Consider the following 23,206-nt stretch of genomic DNA (forward strand, 5'->3'; position numbering starts at 1 on the left):
TCACCTTGACCTATTTATTTTACTGCTTTATGAGCAGAAACAGGACTAAACCGGTTGAAAGATATATATTTATAATGCTTCTAGTCACCTAATTGAGCACGAGCAACCAAGATGGTGTAGACAGTAGCTTCAGGGCAACTAGGGCATGTTGCCTGTGTAATTAACTTCATCGGCAAGATGATTATTATGAGGTAAGACAACATTAACGCGGTATCTGGGGACAAATAATTATTAGGACGGTTTGGAATGGAAGTCCTAGTAATGGATGTCCGGGCTCCCCTGTGATTAGTACAGGTTAGGGTTAGTTGGAGTATTGGGATTACTATATGGGACGAATGTCACCTGTACAAAGTAGTGGGGAGCGGTTTACGGTTCCTAGCGGACTTCCATTCCTTTTACACCGGTTTGCATGAACCAAATAATTGCAATGATTATCAATTAGTAGTTGCTTTTCCTTGAAACATAAAAAATGGCAACCAGGTTAGATACTGTGTTCTCATAACTGAAATCTTAAACGATTTAAGAGCAAAAAGGGAAAATATTAATGCCATTGCATGTTGTTTACCGTAGTATGTATACTGGGTACTAAGTACTGTAGTAGTGGTTTAACATGAAATTATTAAATGTCAGGGGCTTTAGGCAGATAGCTACATATCTGAGTACGAATAATCCGTTTGAATTTTTAATTACCCCATTTTGATGAAAAGATGTTAATATTGTAGTCAGAGAACAATTTCAGTATTTAGCTGTCGATAAAAGAAAAAATCACTTCATTCTTAATGTTGTAGTGTTTTTTTTAAGACCTCATATTCAAAATTAAAACAAAAGTTGCTCAACTTCATTTTCAACCTTCAAATATTCTCACAGTCATGTTTGAAAGTTGTCACAAATGTGTAGGAGCTGGGCATTAACATACTAGTACAATTCAAGTTTTGGTTCTAGGTTATTCCCAAGCAGAGAAACATGCACTTCTAATGGGCTAAGTGAAGGAATAATGCATCCTAGTAAAAGATATAGGGGCACATTAATGAAACAAAAGTTAGCTAGTGACTTAACAGTGTGTTTGGGACTTTCAGATGTTTTTTTTTTTCCTATAACCTCAGTTATGTTGCACACTGCTGAAAAGCTAACCAGTTTTGTCATCCACAACACTTATTAAGATTCATCTACAAGTGATGCGACTATGAAATTATACACATGTCAAAGACAGATTCAGTTATAAAAATGACTTAATTTTTAAAAAGATTTATTCTTACAAACATCTGGTCTTAATATCCCCTCTCTGTATACAACAATTGGATATTAAAAACGATGGTTAATATCCTCTCTCTGTACCAAAATAAGATGAGTTCTCTTGTGTTATGAAATATCAGATGTGAGAAGCAATCTTGGCTTAGTGATTCTGCAGCGTTGGGTGTCTCATATCTAAATTTCCTTTCCTCTCACTTCCTCTCCAAGTCTTGCACTGCTGAAAAGCCAATCAGTTTTGCAGTTGACAGCGCTGTAAATAAGGTAAGATTCATCTGTTTTGCCGCTGTGAACAGGGGCGGATCCAGGATATTTTCTGACAGTCTTCCAAATTATCTTTGTTGATCCATCCTCTATTTTGACCGTCTTCCGACAGAAAACTTTAGATACAGGTACCCGTCAATGTAAACTTGAAAATCTGACCATCTTCCAGAAGACCCAGAAGAAGGTCTAAATCCGCCCCTGGTGAATTCACTCACCCATGGATACGATTGTGTTGTTTACTGATGATCATTTCATGGTTGTGTGCATTGACTATCTGTCAGTGTCAAGTGCATTTATTAACTAGTGCATAACAGAAAATGTAAAAAAGAGTGCTTTTGAATGGACTTCGTCTGAATATTTAGCCTCTTACATCCCTAATTGTAAAATTGATCTTTTATATACACTGTGAAAAAGAGTTTAAATGGTCAAAATTAGTTGGTAGTTTCCCGCATATGTCAAAATAGGCCTGTCAACGTATTAAATCCAGGGATGATATTATTGAAACTGATGTGAACCAAATTTCCGTGGGATATTAAATGAATTCCAATCTTTATTGAAAATTCAGAATGCTTAAGGTTATCATATAAAATTTCTTTTTTTGATCATGAACAAATTTCCCTCATCCATCAAAAAAGAAAAAAAAAAAAAAAAGAAAAAAATTAACCTGAAGGCTGTAAAATTTCTAGTGAAGGTCACACTTGTGTACTAGATTAAAATTCTGCGCCTCCATGGTAACTCTACTTCTTTCCTTCAGCCTAAGTCCTTTTATTTGTGACTGATTACACTCTATCAGATTTTAACTACCAGAGAGGGCACTATGGTTTTGATGCAATACTTTTTATAAACAATTATACCATATACTTAGGGTTAGCCCTTACGGAAATGTTCAAGTCAATAAGGCATACAGTTTTAGTGCTCCAAAATGATTTTTTGCTGTGCAAAAAATTATTCACTTTTAAATTTATATAAATGTCCATTTCACATGTGGTGACTACATTACATTAAAAAAAGTTATTTTTATTGTTCTTTTGTATAAAATACATTATGCTGTAATTGAGTATATATTTTATTTGTTTGAGTGGCATATCAACCTCTGTTTTATGTGAAATTGCATATAAGCAGTCAAGAAGTCTTGTTTGTACAGTAGGAATAATTGATAACAACCAGTGAACAGAAATTGCTTGCAATATTATGGAACATTTGAAATTTCTTCAGATAACCTCAGTTGTTAATATCCTGTTTCTCTCCTATGTCAGGAGGATATTAAGTAGAGTTGGGTTCAGAAATATCAAATGCCAGAAATTGGAGGTATTAAATAATGAAAGCAAAATATCATGTACTAGTGGCAATTTGATCCTAGACAGGTGATTGACTACGATTTAAATGTCATAGTGTTGTTTTGATTTTGGAAGTTTGTGTAAACTTTGTTTTGATCTTCTATCATGATACCAATGTAAAAGAAAAAAGTTTTATCCACATGAAATCATTCTCAGTGATAATCATTTGAAATTTTCAATTGGAAAGAAAATTGTCTTACCCTAAAAATTTCATAATATTGCATCAAATTGATCCCTGGGCCTCTCTTTACCCCAGTAATGGGGAAAAAAACACAATGTGAAACGCACAGAGGGGTTAAAATACTCATTGATCTATTAAATTTTCAGTAGACATATTTGTTTCAGTCTCAATACTAGTAACTTCTAAGAATTTAAGTACATGCCTGTATGGGAGGTAGAGTAACTGTTACTTTGATTTTCAGGCTATGACATTTCCAGGATCAAATTGGAATAAAATTTTACAGAAGCAAGAAGCGCTTGTTTATTTTAGCTTAATCTAGGTACATTTGAAAGGTAAAGAGGAGACATGTTTCAAGGTGTGCTATTTGCGCAAGGTGACCTCATCAGCTTTTTTTTTTTTTTTTTTTTTGTGTGTGTGTGTGTGTGTGTGTGTGTGTGTGTGTGTGTGCCAAGCAGATTTTCACAGGCACATCACCACCTGCCTTGAGCTGTTGTCCTGCTAGTATTATTCGTCTTATTTTTTATGTTTTGTTCTTTCAGGCTGTGAAGCAGAGCCAATAATATCCCAGAGTCTATATCTACCAAATTGGTAGGAAATTATTAAAATTCTTTTATGTTTGAGCATAATTGAGTATGCCAGTGCAAGCGCCGCAATGGACAGAATTTCTTACCTGTCCTGTCTGCTTTAATGACTTTAATGGAAGGAATAACATCCCGGTTAGTTTAGGTAAGTTGTCATGTCCAGTGATTATTTTTATAACACAAATACCATGTAACAATGAATATGTGCGTATTTTACTGACATTTTGAATTTTTAAAAGTTTCATAAGTTTAAATTAATCAGTTGTCAGCTTTAGCTTAACCCATTTTTAGCTGAATAAGTAGAAAGTTACTTAAGTACTAGGAAATCTCTTTTAATACATATTATTCCATACTCGAGTTATGAGCTCTTTTCACAAGAATCATCAGCCTACCTAGGTCACCCTGAGCTTCAGAGATAACTTGACACTTACCTCTTCACTATAGCCTATCTTCATCGTGTCAAGTTACCTCTGACGAAAATAGTTTGACCTAGTTTATATAAGCCAATCGAATCCATGTTTCAAAATTTTTCACCAAAGTTTGGTGAAAACGCTGATTGGTTGACCGTCAATCGGCAATCCTCGGCTGATTCCGCAAGCTCCATACTAACAACATAGTTATTGTCGAGTGCGGAGACATCCGAGTAGTTCCGAGTGCATAACCGTACACAAAGAAAGCATGGAGTATATCGGAATTGAAACCAGAGCAGTTTGATGCCCTGCATAATTATCTACTGAGGGATGATGTATTTTGCGTGCTGCCCACAGGTAACGGCAAGTCCCTGATATTCAGCCTTATCTTTAATTGGTCCGGATTTGAACAAAGCGTGCTTTGACTCGTTCGCGTTCATTGGCTAGATCGTTCAATGAGTCATTGAGTGCGGGCTTTAAATTTGATTGGCGGGCGGCGGAGGCAATCGAATGTGGTCAGAGGTAACTTGACACGATGAAGATAGGCTATAGTGAAGAGGTAAGTGTCAAGTTATCTCTGAAGCTCAGGGTGACCTACTAGTAGGTTTATGCAGGCAGGCAACATAACACCTTGAAAAATGTCAAATTGAATATTCTTTGTACCAGCAAATTTTTTTTCAAATTTAATCTGAAACTGTATGTGTCAGGTAAGTGTATTAATGTAGAAGTTTGCTTCCCATGAAAGTTCAATCCACTGTGTTGTACAGATCTATGCCATTCGCTTCAATTAAGTACATAATACGAAACATGGTCTTAGAGTGCATTGGAACAGATGATCTGCAGACCTCCTGATCTGCTGGCTAAATATGGCCAATCCCACAAAAAAGCGATGCTGCTAATTCCCTGATAGTCTCCGTGCCTCCACACATGCCATTTAACATTAAATTTTGACTCTGAGGTTATTAAATTACTAGGCACCTGCAGCATAGCACGTGTGGAGGCGGGTAGACAATCAGTTAATTAGGCTACACTTTTAAGTAAGTCAGCCATGTTTAGTCCTTGGATCTGTTAGTCTGCAGATCAGTTTGTTCTGAACACTGTCTTATACATTTCAGGATGTGGCCACACTATCTGTAGAACATGCCTGAAGCAGCTGCATCAGAATAAGTGCCCCTTTGAGCAGTCCCTGGTCAGTCAACCGGCGGACCGTCTGCCCAGCAACACTGCCCTGCTCAAACTGCTGGGGGTCAAATTGGATGAGAATGAAGATGGGGTACTGAGCAGACTTGGGCCCAACGTGTCCCATTTCAAGACCTCCAGGAGGTGTATAGAGTACATGGCCGGGTATCTTCACCATGTGACTGGGACACAGAATAATAAGGCTGGAAGTAAGGGGGATGCTGATGACCTTTTTTACATTTTTTTTTTCACGTAGCTTCCTGTGCAGCATCGGTTTTCTTTAGATTAACAACACATTAACTAGCTGTTACTTTAAAGAGTCACTGAAATGGAGCAGTAATCTTGTAAAAATGTGATCATATTTTAAGGCCTTGATATTATTTTACTTCAGACAACACCTCTCTACCAGCACCCCTGGGAACTCTGAGCAGACCCATGCAGAGAAAACTGGTCATCCTCGTCAACTGCCAGCTGGTAGAGGAAGAAGGACGTGCACGTGCATTACGCGCTGCACGTTCTCTGGGTGACCGTACCGTGACGGAGCTCATTCTGCTGCACCAGAATCCCCAGCAGTTGTCAGCCAATCTATGGGCTGCTGTACGCGCCAGAGGCTGCCAGTTTCTTGGACCTGGTAAGTTTACGCATTTAAACAAAATTATTTCTTATAATGAAGAATGAAAGTTATTGTTGATGATGTGTTGAAAATTATTTCAGGTGTATTACATGCATTTTAAAATGTTTCAAATTTGTATTTTTATGTCTAAATGTTATCTTACATTTTACCATTGTTGTTTATATATATTCCAATTCCGACTTTATAAAGGATAAAAGACACATCTGCAGCATAATGAAGTATCTTTAAGCAGTATAGTTTTATTAAGAGACAACTCGTGTAATTATTCTAAAATTTTACTAAATATTTGTGCTTTCAATAACTAACCAGTTGAATTTACAACAAAGTTGAACATTCCAGTGAAAATAAATTAAATTTACATGTTTAAGGAATTTTTTTTTCTTTATCAGCCATGCAGGAAGAAGTTCTGAAGCTCATCCTCCTGGCTTTAGAGAATGGCTCTGCCCTCTCCAGAAAGGTGCTGGTACTGTTTGTTGTTCAGAGACTGGAGACTCAGTTTCCTCAAGCCTCCAAGACGGCCATTGGCCATGTGGTTCAGCTGTTATACAGGGCCTCTTGCTTCAAGGTAAGTTGATAACACTTACTTCTTTTAGTTATGATGTTTCTTAAGGGATCTCAACGCCCATGGGAACTCTCTCAAACTGGAAAAATTCTAACCCAATCACTTGGCTGTAGATTACATGGGGTGCTATCAAAGGGATTTCCTGTTTTTTTCTTTCTTTCTTTCTTCTTTCTTTCTGTTTATGTTTCGATTTAGTGTATTGTGTTAAACTATATTGCTTCTGATGATATCAGTAAGATTATTTAGGATTTTAGTGAGTGCAGTTTTGAATGATGTAAGTCCCCATATATGTTGTGATATGGTCTGAAGTTTAATGCACTTGCCAACACTGGCCCATTGTAAATGGTTGCAAAATTTCTGATTTTCTTCACTCATTTTCAGGTCACAAAAAGGGATGATGAGTCCTCACTTATGCAGCTGAAGGAAGAGTTTCGCACTTACGATGCCTTGCGTCGCGAGCACGACTCCCAGATTGTCCAGATAGCCACCGAGGCTGGACTGCGTATCGCTCCAGAGCAGTGGTCGTCTTTGTTGTATGGGGATGCTGGACACAAGTCACACATGCAATCTATTATTGACAAGGTAGAGATTATCTTCAGTTCTTCTCCCTTGACAGTGTATGTACATGTGGCAGCATAGAAATTACTTTGGCATAATATTTGTAGTAGGCAAACAATTGAATTTGATATTTGTCAAAATTTTTGGATGATCTGTAAAGTGTGTCAAAGGTCTTTTAATAGAAATAATTAGCCTGACAAGAGAGTGTACATTTAGACTACAACTTCAAACTAGTTATTTGCCACAAGATTTTAGAAATTCTTCAATACCTGCAACCTGTAAATATATATATATATTGACTACAGCTCCAAACTGTAGTTATTGTCCACAAGTTTCTAGAATGTCATGAATACCTGTATATATATATTTATGCCTATTACAGCTCCAGACCCCCCAGTCATTTGCCCAGAGTGTGAATGAGTTGGTGATAGCTCTGCAGAGGACAGGGGATCCAGCCAACCTTGCCAAACTCAGGCCACAACTGGACCTGATGACCAGTATTGACCCCAGTCCAGGTAAATAGTAAATATACAGTCAATGATTTGGTTCTGTCTAGGTTAAGTGGTTTGATACTTCAGTTCAAGTCTAAGGATTTACTTTCAGAGATGAAAGGATAACTGTGTACTAGCCCTAATGTAAATCATCAATTGTCATGTCCTGATAGGGATAGTCTCTTAAATCAAAAATCTTTGATTTACTAAGGGCATCACTACTATGATTTTAGTGTACACATGCCCCTCCTCTTTGACAGTCTGTCATCATAGACCCCTCCCCTTTTTCATTGTAAACGCCCCTACCCCATTCTGGGAGTTTTCCACTTTGACCGTCTGTCATCAGAGACCCCTCCCATTTGCATTGCAAATACCTCTCCCCCATCCTTGGAGAAAATCCTCCTCTTTGACAGTCATCAGAGACCCCTCCCGTTTTTAATTGCAGATGCCCCTCCCCCATCCTTGGAGAGAATCCTCTTCTTTGACAGTCTGTCATCAGAGACCCCTCCCATTTTCATTGCAGATGCCCCTCCCCCATCCTGGGAGAACCTGGAAGCTGTGTTGAAGGCAGTGAAGACAGTAGTCGATGGCCTGGTGGAGTTCACCCGGAACCACAGCCACAAGAAATACGAGGCTGGTACAGTCCACAACCTGAAGTACAAGACCAGCATGTGCCGGGACCTGGTACAGATGGGCTCTTGCCCCAGAGGAGCTACCTGTACTTTTGCTCACTCAGAGGAAGAGATGGAAAGGTCATTGAAAGTCATTCTTACTTATAACAGAATATTTGTACCACCAGCGTTAGCGCTGGCGGTACACATGGTTTCGGTCCCGTCCGGATCGTTCCGCCGGCTCCGCCGGCTCCGTTGGCTCCGCCGGACGGCTACCGTTACCGCTTCTCCTCCTAGACGGTAAGGGCCCCCGTACCCATCTCATGGATTTAGGTCACCTATAATCTCAACTCGTTCCACGTAAAATTTGGGCTTTGTCGGTATTGGGGTCTGGGTGTGGCACTCATTGCAATGCACCCTTGTCTAAAAATGGCAAAATTAAATGCTAATTATCTACCCTACGGAAGGAGTTATGGGAAAAATTTCTATAGACAGCTTTCCAAAAGTCATATGTGTAGATTTCAAATATACCCTTGGATTTGACCTTTGACCTTTACTTCAAGGTCAAATGGGCCAAAATTTTCAAAAAAATGAAATTTTTTACGAAAAAATTTTTTTTTGCCCTGTTATTCAGACACCACACAGATTTAACCAATAATATTATTGGAAAGTGTTACCCATCAGGTCATCTTTCATCTCCATGAATTTGGGGTCAATCGGTGCATTTTCATGGGAGTAGCGGCCATAAGATACCGAAACTGAAAACTGTCTTTAATTCGGGAACCGTTAATGCTAGAGACCCATTCTTTTTTGCATTTTGTAGAGCATGTAAAGCCCAACACTGGAGGTGGTCTCGGTTTTTTTGTATTCCATACGGTTTTCGAGTTATGCTGTATCAAAAAGTACATATTGGTGGTAAAAGCAAAATGTGCAGTACGGTAATGGATAATAAATTTTGAACTCTGGAAAAATAAAACATAAGGCTTGGCAAAGCAGACAACTTGTGTTCAAAAATGACATTATTTCATCAAATTTGAACTTCTGAAACTTCAGAGCACCTCCTATTTCAAGAATTTTGACCAAAATGCCATTTTCTTTATTTTAATTAATTTTTTCTGTACGAAATTTAAGGCACATTATGGTAACTCCAAAATTATAACATTTAGTCCCTTATATCTCCAAAACTGGCAGAGATAGGTCCATAGTTACTATTGAAGTTGAATAGGAAGTCATATACTGGCAATCTTACTATGACCTTGAAAGTGACCTTTGACCTACTTTTCACCATGAACTGAACTTTGCAAATTTTTCTTCCCTTTTATCTCCAAAACTGGCAGAGATAGGTCCATAGTTACTATTGAACTTGAATAGGAAGTCATATACTGGCAATCTAAATGTGACCTTAAAATTGACCTTTGACCTACTTTTCACCATAAACTGAACTTTGCAAAATTTGCTTCCCTTTTATCTCCAAAACTGGCAGAGATAGGTCCATAGTTACTATTGAACTTGAATAGGAAGTCATATACTGGCAATCTAAATGTGACCTTAAAATTGACCTTTGACCTACTTTACACCATGAACTGAATTTTGCAAATTTTGCTTTCCTTTTATCTCCAAAACTGGCAGAGATAGGTCCATAGTTACTATTGAACTTGAATAGGAAGTCATATACTGGCAATGTAAATGTGACCTTGAAATTGACCTTTGACCTACTTTTCACCATGAACTGAACTTTGCAAATTTTGCTTTCCTTTTATCTCCAAAACTGGCAGAGATAGGTCCATAGTTACTATTGAACTTGAAAAGGAAGTCATATACTGGCAATCTAAATGTGACCTTAAAATTGACCTTTGACCTACTTTTCACCATAAACTGAACTTTGCAAAATTTGCTTCCCTTTTATCTCCAAAACTGGCAGAGATAGGTCCATAGTTACTATTGAACTTGAATAGGAAGTCATATACTGGCAATCTAAATGTGACCTTAAAATTGACCTTTGACCTACTTTACACCATGAACTGAATTTTGCAAATTTTGCTTTCCTTTTATCTCCAAAACTGGCAGAGATAGGTCCATAGTTACTATTGAACTTGAATAGGAAGTCATATACTGGCAATGTAAATGTGACCTTGAAATTGACCTTTGACCTACTTTTCACCATGAACTGAACTTTGCAAATTTTGCTTTCCTTTTATCTCCAAAACTGGCAGAGATAGGTCCATAGTTACTATTGAACTTGAAAAGGAAGTCATATACTGGCAATCTAAATGTGACCTTAAAATTGACCTTTGACCTACTTTACACCATGAACTGAATTTTGCTTCCCTTTTATCTCCAAAACTGGCAGAGATAGGTCCATAGTTACTATTGAACTTGAAAAGGAAGTCATATACTGGCAATCGAAATGTGACCTTAAAATTGACCTTTGACCTACTTTACACCATGAACTGAATTTTGCTTCCCTTTTATCTCCAAAACTGGCAGAGATAGGTCCATAGTTACTATTGAACTTGAATAGGAAGTCATATACTGGCAATCTAAATGTGATCTTGAAATTGACCTTTGACCTACTTTTTACCATGAACTGAACTTTGCAAATTTTGCTTTCCTTTTATCTCCAAAACTGGCAGAGATAGGTCCATAGTTACTATTGAACTTGAATAGGAAGTCATATACTGGCAATCTAAATGTGACCTTAAAATTGACCTTTGACCTACTTTACACCATGAATGAATTTTGCAAATTTTGCTTTCCTTTTATCTCCAAAACTGGCAGAGATAGGTCCATAGTTACTATTGAACTTGAATAGGAAGTCATATACTGGCATTATAAATGTGACATTAAAATTGACCTTTGTCCTACTTTTCACCATAAACTGAACTTTGCAAATTTTGCTTCCCTTTTATCTCCAAAACTGGCAGAGATAGGTCCATAGTTACTATTGAACTTGAATAGGAAGTCATATACTGGCATTATAAATGTGACATTAAAATTGACCTTTGTCGTACTTTTCACCATAAACTGAACTTTGCAAATTTTGCTTCCCTTTTATCTCCAAAACTGGCAGAGATAGGTCCATAGTTACTATTGAACTTGAATAGAAAGTCATATACTGGCAATCTAAATGTGACCTTGAAATTGACCTTTGACCTACTTTTTATCATGAACTGAACTCTGCTAATTTCTTTCTCTTTTAACTTCAAACTTGACAGAGATAGGTCCATAGTTACTCTTGAACTTGAATAGGAAGTCATATACTGGCAATTTACTGTGACCTTGAAATTGACCCTTGACCTACCTTACGAAGAACTTAAATTTGATTGTACCATATATATTTTTTGCAATAGTTTAAAAATTCTTGTTGATTGCATTTTTACAGCTTGTCAAGCACAAAACTGGTGGCTGTGTCCCTTATTTTGTGTATGTGGGGGTCTATACGAATGCGCTTGCTCCAGCTGGTGGTACAATATTCGGAGGCGGTATCGCCTCTCTGATCCTCTAGTTGTCTCTCTTTTTTTTTGTTTTATGAATTATTGTCACCTCTTGCCCTCCGTCCAGTTCACTTCAGCTGCCTAGACAAGGTGCAAGGATATCTTTAAAATCTCTTAGTTGTTTTCTTGGCATTTTCAGTGGTGAAGTGGAAAAACTTCGCTGTGCTATGTTAAATTTTATTTAGTCTAGAGAATAGTGGTGAAACTATATTGTTTTAGTTTGTGTTGCTGTTAGTTGTGTTTAGAAATTTAAAATGTTTTACTCGTAGGCACAGAAATAGGAATAAGAGATGGACAGGTAAGGTGTCCAGCTCGTCCAGTTTGACCCCCAGGGATCAGGCTGACCTTGCCATGGTAACAAAGGAATCCAGATTCAAATTGGCCACCAGGGAGAATACTGCTGCCAGCAAGACAAGCCAACAACCAGAGGAGAAGCAAACGCACCCCCAGTATGCAATGTGTCCTTTAATAACTTTCTGAAATAATCATTAATGTTAATTATTAAAAAATCACTTCCCTTTATTGGTGAAATATTTTGAATGTATTTAGAAAACAGAGTATATTATAAACATTTTTGGTGTAAGAGTTACATATTGTGCTAGGGTCTTGAGTAAGTATATTTCTTGGGTACTATGTTAGATGGATCATATTTGCTGTATTTGGTAGGCTTTATTAAACAGACAACCCACAGAGAAAGGTTGATTTTAATTCTGCCAGTATTTGATCATGTTCAGGTCAAACCACCAGATGTCGCGAGCAGTACCTGTGCCCACCTCCAAGATGAGCCTGTCCCCAGTGAGCCAAGCCTCTCCCCCTGTGGTTCTCCCCTCATCCATGCCAATGTCCCAGGTTGTGAAGCCCATGTCTTACACCATGCCGCATCCACATGACCTGGTGCATAAATCCATAGGACGTCCAAGGATGTCATCGTATGAAGTGCCAACTGTGGAAGGACTTGGTAAGAAAACGTCACAAATTTTAATTTCATTCATGACCCTGTCGTCACATTTAAAAATACAATGAAGCAATGGAGCCCTCCAATTTTTAGGTATTTGGGTGACTCCTATGATGCAACAGTTTGTTTCCAAATATTCAGTATAAGCTTAAAATGTTCAATACCATATTTTTTTTATATATCTTAAAGGAAGTACCAAATAAGCAGTAAAGTGTTTTGCTGGAAGGAAGAAAAAGGAAAAAGAGCAGCATAATGAAAAACAGTATTATGAATAGATTAAATATGCTGTTATACTTAGAGTCAGTTTCTTACTAAGTAATAGTATATGAACATAAATCCCTAAATCCTTTTCAGTTTTCAGCAAAAAAAAAAGAAAAAGATTCAATCTGAACTTTGAGAACTAAAATATGCCTTATTTTTTGTATAACATGGTAAACTTTCTAAAGGCTATTTCTGACATGCACTCCTACATTTTCCTCTAGCTCTTCATAGTCCCACGCCGCCTTCAGAGCCCCCTACCTGTCCTCCTGTACCTACAGCACAGAGACCACACTATGAGCCCTGGGTCACTTATCCCCCATATCACCCTCAAGCCATCCCCAGGACCCCAGGGGGGACAGTGAGGTACGCCCCAGGGGTGTCACCCTACCCTCAGCAGCCCCCTCAACAAATGCCGGCCTATCCCCAAGTTCAGCCAGGAGTGGTCCGGTACAATGCCCAGAGGGTTCCACCACCCCCTGAGTATGTCTCCACCCCCCAGGGATTGCCTGCCTACCCTGGGGTCCAGCAGGGAATGATGGCTGGGTACCCTCCTGGTGCTGAATATGCGGTTGAGACGCACTATCAACTTGTACAGCAGCCCATATATGGGTATGATCAAGGTTTAGGGAGAGAGTATCCGAAGTACTTGACTGCCCCGCCCAGTACACAGGGTGGGGCTCACCCCCAGGAACAGGTGCTTGACCCACAGACTGCACAGGAAGAGGTCAGTGCTAGCAGTAGATATTTCATTAAGTGCAAATTTGCTGTGAATTTAACTCTTGAACTCCTTAGTATGCATACTTGGTATACTTGGTATGCATACTTGGTATACTTGGTATGCATACTTGGTATACTTGGTATGCATACCGTGCATGAAATTAGGAGACAAAAAGTTCTTAATCATTTTCTGAGTAGAGAGATGTATGACAGAAAATCTTAAATAGATGTTATATGAACAAATAGTAGTATAAAATATTGGCTCATTTTAATGACAAACTGATCAAAATTAATTGCATTATTTCCTCTCAGAAAGTAGGAGCTTACTTCAGAAGTCATTTGGTAAATGTGAGTAGGCTCTTGTGATGCACTGACTGAGTTTCCTAACTTTAGTGCTTTTATTTTAACACTGTCAGAATGCATCCATAGAGCAGCTTGAGAGACGCCGAAGTGAACTGCTGAATCAGCTAAGAAATAAACAGAGTAGGCCCAACACATCAGCGCCATCTAGTGTAGGGGAAAGGAAGATGAAGACCACAACCAGCTCCTATCAGCAGCAGCAATCCGTGGTGGATGCTCTGATATCCAGTAGTACTACCACGGCGTACAATGATACTATTTGGAGTGAGTTACATATTTGTGATGAAGGATATTATTGTCAGCAATTACAGATCATTTAAGATAAAGGGTTCGATTCATTGCACCCTAATTGCAGATTAAGATATATGCTGACGCAAAGTTCACATGATTAAGTGCAATGGCAAAAGAACGAAAAAAATTAATTAATTAATAAATCAACTAATTAATTAATAATAAAAAGTAAAAATAATGAAGTATTTTCACTTTCTCAGGCCATAATGAATTTTGTTGAACAATTTATTGGTACACAAGTTTGATTTGCAGGGATGAGCTTAGACATTATTCGCACATGAAAGATGTTATTCAAATGTAAATGTTTAAACTGAGTTTATAATTTTGTTGAAATGTTATGCAACATTAATGATTTGTATAGTTTTGTATTTTAAGCACTCAATGGATATCTTAGTCACATAATGTGGAATTACCAACAACTGTCTGCATTTGATTAACATAATGTATGACAACTTGTTTTATTTGGAAAACAGGTTCAAAAGAACACTTCAATGAAGACATGCCTTGGTCCACCGGAGAGGCAACATACAGTGATTCTCGTAATGGAGCCACCATAGACAGTGAAGCGGCAATTCAGGAAAGGGTAAGCTTCTTTGACAGTTAGCTGTGAATACCCCCCCTGCACAGGAAATGAAAAACATTTAAAAGAAAAACTACATTTTTTTACTAAGAGCAGTTTAGATTTAAAAAAGCAGTGTGGTTATATGGTTAAAAGGACATTTGTTTTTAAATAGAAAAAGTGGAGTAAGTAGAACAAATAGAAATTGTGTCACTTTTTTAAAACTTTTTTTGAATCAGCTGACAGGGATTGATCCCATCATTAGCTTTCCATTATAACTCCTGTACAAAGAATTTCAAATGCCAATAAATGTTTATGTTAATTACAAAATTAATACAACAAAATGTTGACACTTATCTGGATTTCCCAGAAGATTGTCAAAATATACCCCTGTTTAGATAGTTTCTGTTGTTCCATCTGTTTTCAAACAATTGTTAATGTGAAGTTTTACAAGATAATTAGACATTTGTGGTATTGAGATATATAAAAAGACCTTATGTTTCAGACAGGTCTTGTACATAAATTTTGCAGTATATGTCAGAAGACTGTTATCAATATTTAAATGAGGTATTTTTTATTGTTGTGAACTTGGCTTCTTTAATTTAATAATGATAATAATAATGATTATTATTATGAGTATTATTATAATATCAAGTCAAATCAAATTGAGATCTAAAGAAAAACACAGGCTTCTAAAAGCCAGATAAAGAAAAAGGGATGAAGGTGTTTCTGAAATGATCAATTCTGAATTTTGGTCCTTCTAATATCAACTGATTGGAATTTTGGCATCGATTATTTCTTTCTGTCCAGTCAATGATTTCATTTGCTGCCTGTTAAATGTTACTTTTAAGCTAAGTCATACACTGTAAGCACAGTTGTATCATCCAGAAACTTGTAGCCTGGACAACTAGCGTTAGGGTCATTGATCATGATAATGAATAATAATGGACGCAATAGGGCTCCTTGAGGAATACCACCCTCAATATATGACATCAAATACCTGGCCTCTGTCAAGAAGTAGAATCTTTGTGTTTGACCCCAGGCTTTGATATCTGAAAATTCTGCTAGTTCATATGTATGATATTGGAAAACTATACATGTAAAATGTTTATTTACACAGTTAAAGTCCATGTCTCACATGCCACGTTGCATACATAGCATCCTCTTCATGCCCCCTGCCCTTAAACCCAGACCACGCGACTTAGTACATCACACTGTGGCAGAATCGTGTGCTTGGAGTATTAACATTAAGGAAATAGTGAACAAGTTTGTTTTTTTTTATGTCACATAATATACAATGTCCTATACTAGATCAACAGGTGTTTCTTGGTTTGCTGTGTGTTGTACATTCTGTCTGGATGTTGTGAGCACTTACTCATATTTTTGCAGTCATTATAAGGGGTAGATTTGTACTGTAATATTTTTCACATTGAAAAATGTGCTTATATTTATTGTTTGTGTGTAGTGCCTTACATAATTTTTGAACACGTTTGTCAACTGCAGAAGCAAGATAACCTTCCATTTCTTAAGCTTGTTTATAAAATTTATAGCACCACCTTTGTATGAAAAGTCATATACATTTTTTTCTCTGTCAAAGTTTGGAAAAACCAAAAGAGGTTCATAAAAATTTCACTGTAAATCATCAAGGTGGCAAAAATTGAAACATTTCTGTTTTCTAAAACTTTGAAAATAGTTCAAAACATTTTACTCCTTTTCAAAGTTTCAGCATGTTGTCTCCTCTGTCACTCTTTTCTGTCTGCCATTGATCAGGTTTTCTCCTGTTCTTTCATCTCGTTCATAGCATAAAGAACGTGCTGGTGCTTTCTTGGATGCTTACTCAGAGACAAATGCGCCATTATCTTCATTGAGCTATGAAGCCGCTGATGATTTTGACACTGATCACCATGGTGACCATGATGATGATGGTGATGATGAATGGGTTAGTAAGGATATTTCTGATTTTCAGCATCTGATAAGCAGGAATCTCTTCACGACCATATATAGTAGCCTTGATGGTGGAAAAGATACCACGGTCTGGACGTACAACTCACTTTCCTCGTAAGTACTCCCGTTTTTATCTTTTTTTTTTTTGCTCTGGTTCTTTAATTCTAAACCCGATTTTCACTGAAAAACAACTAAATATTTTATGGTAAATTGTTTTTGAAACTTCAAAGGCAACCCAATATTAAATGGGTGTTAAAATTTGTAATTATAATAACCAAAAAGTTGAGAAAAAAGCTTACATGAGCTTGGATTCACAATTGAAACAAATTTTGTGCAATTCTGACTTCTTAGGGGTTTGTTAATAATAGAATCTTATCCATTGTGATCTAAGGAAAAATAAATCTTTTCATTTTTTCCAATGAACTAAAGCTTAAAATAATAATACCTATGACTCACAAGCCTAGATCTTCAATTGTATGCAGGACTTTGCCAGAGGAAATCATTCCCTTTTCTGACAAGCCCATTGTGTCCAGGTTTGGTCCCATTTCTCGTGTACAGCGCAATGAAACCAACCTCCAGGTTGCTAAGCCAGTGCAGGTGACAGCCTCACAGGTATGTCTGTCTGTTTGTTTGTTTGTTCACCTTTCTGTCTCCATGATGTATTTAATATGATTTTTTTTTCACGGGGTGGTCAGTGTGTACACATATTTATAGGTTTGTCAACCATTATATGCTTAAACTGACAACTCTTTATAACTCTTGGGCTAAATCTGTGTGTTATCCTATCAAGGAATGTACTAAGAGGCAGCAACACCTCACACCCTCCAGTTTTATCTGTTTTCATATCTGCTCAAGTGCTTATTCTGAGAAAAGCAACATCTGCCAGGTACTGTTTTGCTACATTCAAAGTATTCAACAGATTTAAATTTGTGCACTTATTCACTGTTTATTTTCTTCTATTATGTGTACATTTGGTGTGTTTTGTTCTCAGGGAGGAAACCCCCTGCCATCTACTGCTGTGACCCCTGTAGAACGGCCATTCCCCAATTCCTACGCAGTGCCCTCACGTTACCCTCCTAACCCCTTTGGTCTGGCAGAGGTAGAACAGGCCAAGACGAACACATCAGCAAGTGGTACTGTGATGAAGAACAGTGAGAGGTAAGAGTACCAGCTAATCTGAAAGTGGGTCTTTTGTGATTTTATGACCCATGATTTGATTATTCTTCTCACAGTTACTGTGTGTAATGGGTGATGTTTATCTGTTCAGACATGAGCTTTTTCCGCGGAAAAGTGGTTTTCGGCTTTTTTTAATTAAATTTTGATGGTTCCTGAGACTTGTCAAGGTTAGGTGTTTGGTCCCATGATAAATGTTCAGTTTTTTTTTAACCTTAGGCTCATGACTGTTAGTTGGGCCCCGTTTACAAGCAGTTGAAAGCCTGTAGAATTTTAATTGCTCTTCCTCTGCACGAAAAACGCCTCTAATGAAATATTTATAAATTAAGATAAATCTTGTATTTTTCAAGAATTTTCCATTCTCCTTTCCCCAGGCTCCAGAGGAGTTCCAGAGGAGTAGCTGCAAATGAGGCTGAGAGAGAGCAGCTAAAACTTGAGCTCCAGAAGATTGATGCCCAGATTATACAAGCAGCAGAATCAGCTAGAGACACTTAAATCTTGTGCATTGATTAACTGGACTGCCAGGAAGGTGATGCCTGCACTGTACATGCTATAGGCAGAATTTTTAACAACTGTTTCAGGTGCAATTTCCCTGTTAAGTCAGCACAGAAAACATTGATTCAGAACAGCATGTTTCAGATTATACTGATTTTTTATCATTTACAATGTTCAATATGTATGGAAAAAATCAGTGAAATATCTCACATTAAGTTTGAGATATTGCATTTCAAAGTGAAATCATATACATTGTACTCATTGGTTGTTAATTATGAGGTAGGTGGTTAATGGAAAAATGAAAAAATAGTCTGCGATATATTCTTGTGGCTGTTTGATTTGATGTGGAATGACCTAGAAGCCAAACAGGCTTTGGAAATGTAATACAAATTTTTACCAACCAGTGTTTCGATTGTAGCCCACGGAAATTTCCATCATATTTTGGTGGTTGCTCTAAGAATGAGAGTCAAATATTTGGTGATGAATTATCATTAATTTCATCCATGTTTGATATCCTTAATTATATTAAAATGTAATAATATTTCTTTCTTTTCCTTCTTTTTTTGCTCCCCTCTTATTTGCCGTTTCATTCCATAATTACAGATTTTCTGTGAGTGATTTTTTTTTAACACTATTCTTTAAATACATTAGGTTATGGTAGAGGTTTTGTTGTTTTTTTTAAATGTTATTTTTAAAGTTTAATTATTCGTCTCTGAGTCATTATAGAAATATGTATATATAAAGGCGCATTCAGAACAAATTGATCAGCAAATCTAATACGGCCAACCCACTTGAAAGCCTGCCGCATAATTCCCTAATAGACATCCAATTTTAATAGATTCCCAGCAGGGAATACGCGGAAACCTTTCAAGTGTGTCAGCCATATTGGATCAGCAGATCTGTTAAGTCCATGGATCAAATTTTGCTGTGAATGCGGCCTTAGAATATGATTTCAGTTGAATCTCATCAGAGATGAGGTAGAAGATTTTTAACTATACTTCATAGTTGAAGCATATAATTACCATGTAACCTTGCTAAATGATATTGTTTATCTGTAAAACATCAACTCTTTCAACATCTTGTATGTGGTAGTATTTGGTGGTATATTGTTAGTCACATTTTTCTATAATTTATTATAGTTTTTCGTCACAGACATTTAGTACATTCAGTGGTGAAGAACATCTTACTTCAACATCGTGTGTATATCCATGCTTGCATGAATAGTGAAGTGGTTAAAAAAAGTTTTCACTGAGACCTTTACTCTCTCCATTGAACTAAACGTTGTTCTTTAAAGGTTTCCCCTACATTGAACCTGTTCAGTTTAAGGTGCACAATTTTATCTATGTGTGCTGAGAGGTGAGTCAACTGTGCGTAAGACTCTTATCTCAAAACATTAAATAGATCATTGCCATCTGGTGAGGTCATTTGATTACTCACAAACTTGTTTTTTATACTTTGAAGAAAATTTCATGTTGTTGAGATCTATGGAGTACTTTGCTTGAAAACTGCCCTGAGCAAACTTTTAAGTTTGCAGCAAATTTGCAAGAAGGAATTTTACCATGCAATTGAGGCGAAAAGACTTTCTTACTAACTTCCTGCAAACTTTTAATCTTCTTGCAAATTTGAAGCAAATTTGCTGTAACTGTCATTCTTCTTACAATGAAGGGCAAACATTCTTGCAAACTGTAAAGTTTGTTGCAAAATTGTGCTAAGGGTGTTTTATGCAGTTTCCAAAGACCATCCAGCGGACACAGTAGCTGTATGGTACAAACGATCCAATGAAATTACTAGGAATCTTGTTCGTTGTTTTGAAATTTACACTAACTTTTGCAACTTTGGCCCAATAATGTGCTGGAGGCTGATATTGAGGTAGGCTGTGTAAGCCGGGATTCAAGACTATAGATGGCGCTGTATTCAACATTTGAAATTCATTTGTTATTTTTAATGTAACCTGGAATCTGGGTGATTTTGTGAAGATATTTCTGCTGGTATCTGGTAGAATATTGCTTTCCCATAGGGCAGTGAGAGTTGGTAGGAAGTCATAGATTTGAGCATTCAGAATTCAGATATTTGACTATTATTATTTTTTTAAAATAGAAGTTGGCACAAAGTGATTTCCATGGTATTCCTCAATTTCAGACATAAGCAGATTTGTGGACAAACATAAAAACATTATTTCAACTATGGAATTTTTTTATTATTGAATTATGTGCATACACTACAACCATCCAGCAGATACTGTGTATCGTTTGGGGATTACCTTTGATAACTGAGATTTATTAGTCTTGTGATAATCTTTATAATATGTATCATTTCAATTTTGTTTGTTACAGGTGAGGTTATAACCTTGCTAACTTGCAAGAGTTCATTTTTTAAAAAGCATGCATTTATGTATTAATGTGAATTATTTGATAGAACCCTGGCTGGTATCTGGCCAACTCTTAGTCCTTTTCTTCAATTGAAAAATTAGAAATTATGTCAGTGAAATTTACTTCACATATTTGCTGGTATCTGGCTATAAATGTTATCCTTTTATATTCTTTTTTACTATGAAGAAAGAAGTACTGTTCATCTTGCCGCAATTGTTAGGCAAAAGAAAGCACAAAATACTGGTGAATATGCATGTAGTGTAGTGGCGGATCCGGGGTACAGTAAGCAAATGCCCTACCTTCAGCCTCTGAGCCCCCCCCCCCCCTCCCCCCCCTTTCCCTCCTGAAAAAGACAGTATAACGAGCGCAACTAGACAAAGAGCAGAATTGACTGCCGTTTGAAATTTGCCTATAGAGAAGCGAGTCCATTTCTATTCCCCAACCCCATGCCAAACTCTGGATCCGCCATTGCGGTGGAGTTGTCATAGTGACAGACCCTGTTGAAGGTGGTTTGATTTTCGGTCTTTCGTTATAAACAGCATCTTTGTTATGGTGATTGTGTTGTACTTCAATGTCATTTGATATGGAATGTAGATATTTATCTTGATTTCGTTCTACAGTTGGCGTATCTCTTGCACTATGAATTACGTACTATTTCTTGTGTGTGAGAATTCAGTAAATTTGTAGCAATAAATAAATCTAAATGGTCATTTTCCCTTTTGTTTTTTAAATGAAACTGCAGACACATAACTTTTTACATGGCAATTAGTTTTGACTTCCACAAATTATTATTGTTATTATTTTGAAATATGCTATTACATAAATGACTCCTCGATACCTGCGGTGCCTCTATTTAGCTATGGCAATAGCAAGGAGCTTCTTGTCAATTATACCAATGATAATAAAAATGTGTATTTATTAGTACCACCAGCGTGTACGCTGGCGGTACTCATGGTTTTAGTCCCGACCCGTCTCGTACAGCTCCGCCGGCTCCTGCGGCTCCGCCGGCTCCTGCGGCTCCGCCGGCTCCGCAGTCGGGCGCCGGAAACAAGTCACCGTTACCGCTTCTCCTCCTAGACCGCAAGGACCTGTGTCCCCATCTCTTGGATTTAGGTCACATATAATCTCAACTTGAACACCCTGGTTTTTTTGTCTCCGTCGGTGCACTGGCCTGGGCGTGACGCTTGTTGAAATGCACCCATGTCAAAATTTTGAAAATTCAATGCTAAATATCTCCCAAACCAAAGGAATTATGGGAAAAATTACTACAGAAGTCTGACCGAAAGTCATATGTGGAGATTCCAAATATGCCCTTGGATTTGACTTTTGACCTTTTTTTCAAGGTCAAACAAGCCAAAATTTTCTAAAAATGGGAATTTTCTGTAAAAAAATATTTGTTTGTGCTAATTTTTGGAAACTACGCAGCCCTAAGCTCTCCTGTTATAGTGAGGGGTTACCATTGGGGACTCCTTTCATCTGTGAGAGTTTGGGGTCAATAAGTGCATTTTCACGCAAGTAGAAGCCATTAGATACTGAAACTGAAAACTCGCTCTAAATCTGGAACGGTAAATGCCAGAGACCTCTTTTTTATTGCATTTTGTAGACCTTGTCAAGTGCAATACTGGGGGTGGTGTCCATTTTTTGTTTTTGATATGGCTTAGGCGTTGCCCTATATCAAAAATTACAACATTGCAATATTCAGTGGGGAAAATGTGAAATACTCCAAAATTAGCAGAGATACGCCCATAGTTACTATTGAACTTGAATAGGAAGTCATATACTGGTAATCTAACTGTGACCTTGAAATTGACCTTTGACCTACTTTTCATTATGAACTGCACTTTGCAAGTTTTCTGATCTTTATATCTCCAAAACTGGCAAAGATATGCCCATAGTTACTATTGAACTTGAATAGGAAGTCGTATACTAGTAATCTAACTGTGACCTTGAAATTGACCTTTGACATACTTTTCAGTACTGCACTTTGCAAGTTTTCTGATTTTTATATATCCAAAACTGGCAAAGATACGCCCATAGTTACTATTGAACTTTAATAGGAAGTTATATACTGGTAATCTAACTGTGACCTTGAAATTGACCTTTGACCTACTTTTCACCATGAACTGAACTTTGCAAATTTTTCAACCCTTATATCTCCAAAACTGGCAGAGATACACCCATAGTTACTATTGAACTTTAATAGGAAGTCATATACTGGCAGTCTTATTGTGATCTTGGAATTGACCTTTGACCTACTTTTCACCATGAACTGAACTTTGCAAATTTTCTATCCCTTATATCTCGGAAACTGGCAGAGATAAGTCCAAAGTTACTATTGAACTTGAATAGGAAGTCATATACTGGCAATCTTACTGTGACCTTTGACCTACTATTTATGATGAACTGCACTTTGCATGTTTCCTGGCCTTCATATCTCCAAAATTGGCAAAGAAATGCCCATAGCTACTATTGAACTTCTATAGGAAGTCATATACTGTGACCTTGAAATTGACCTTTGACCTACTTTTTCAC

General features: G+C 37.3%; 1 protein-coding gene across 3 annotated transcripts; it reads left to right on the forward strand.

Annotated features, from left to right (window-relative positions):
- Positions 1-3: 3 nt before the first annotated feature.
- Positions 4-21,384, forward strand: LOC106179098 (uncharacterized). Of its 3 annotated transcripts, XM_087008100.1 has the most exons (18): positions 11-191; positions 1,459-1,512; positions 3,570-3,756; positions 5,137-5,409; positions 5,592-5,831; positions 6,224-6,399; positions 6,778-6,978; positions 7,337-7,469; positions 7,969-8,197; positions 11,820-11,999; positions 12,285-12,508; positions 12,988-13,490; positions 13,900-14,107; positions 14,608-14,717; positions 16,495-16,751; positions 17,120-17,249; positions 17,629-17,795; positions 18,185-21,384. In XM_087008100.1, the coding sequence occupies exons 3-18, from the start codon at positions 3,663-3,665 to the stop codon at positions 18,303-18,305; spliced, it is 3,246 nt and encodes a 1,081-aa protein (XP_086864226.1). In that variant the 5' UTR covers positions 11-191; positions 1,459-1,512; positions 3,570-3,662; the 3' UTR covers positions 18,306-21,384. The 3 variants fall into 3 exon arrangements, with proteins under 3 accessions (XP_086864225.1, XP_086864227.1, XP_086864226.1); XM_087008099.1 differs by lacking the exon at positions 1,459-1,512 and having other exon boundaries at positions 4-191; XM_087008101.1 differs by lacking the exon at positions 1,459-1,512 and having other exon boundaries at positions 4-191; positions 16,660-16,751.
- Positions 21,385-23,206: the final 1,822 nt, after the last annotated feature.

Source organism: Lingula anatina, chromosome 3, assembly GCF_051362555.1.
Source record: "Lingula anatina isolate TDL-2025a chromosome 3, LinAna3.0, whole genome shotgun sequence".
NCBI classification, from domain to species: domain Eukaryota; kingdom Metazoa; phylum Brachiopoda; class Lingulata; order Lingulida; family Lingulidae; genus Lingula; species Lingula anatina.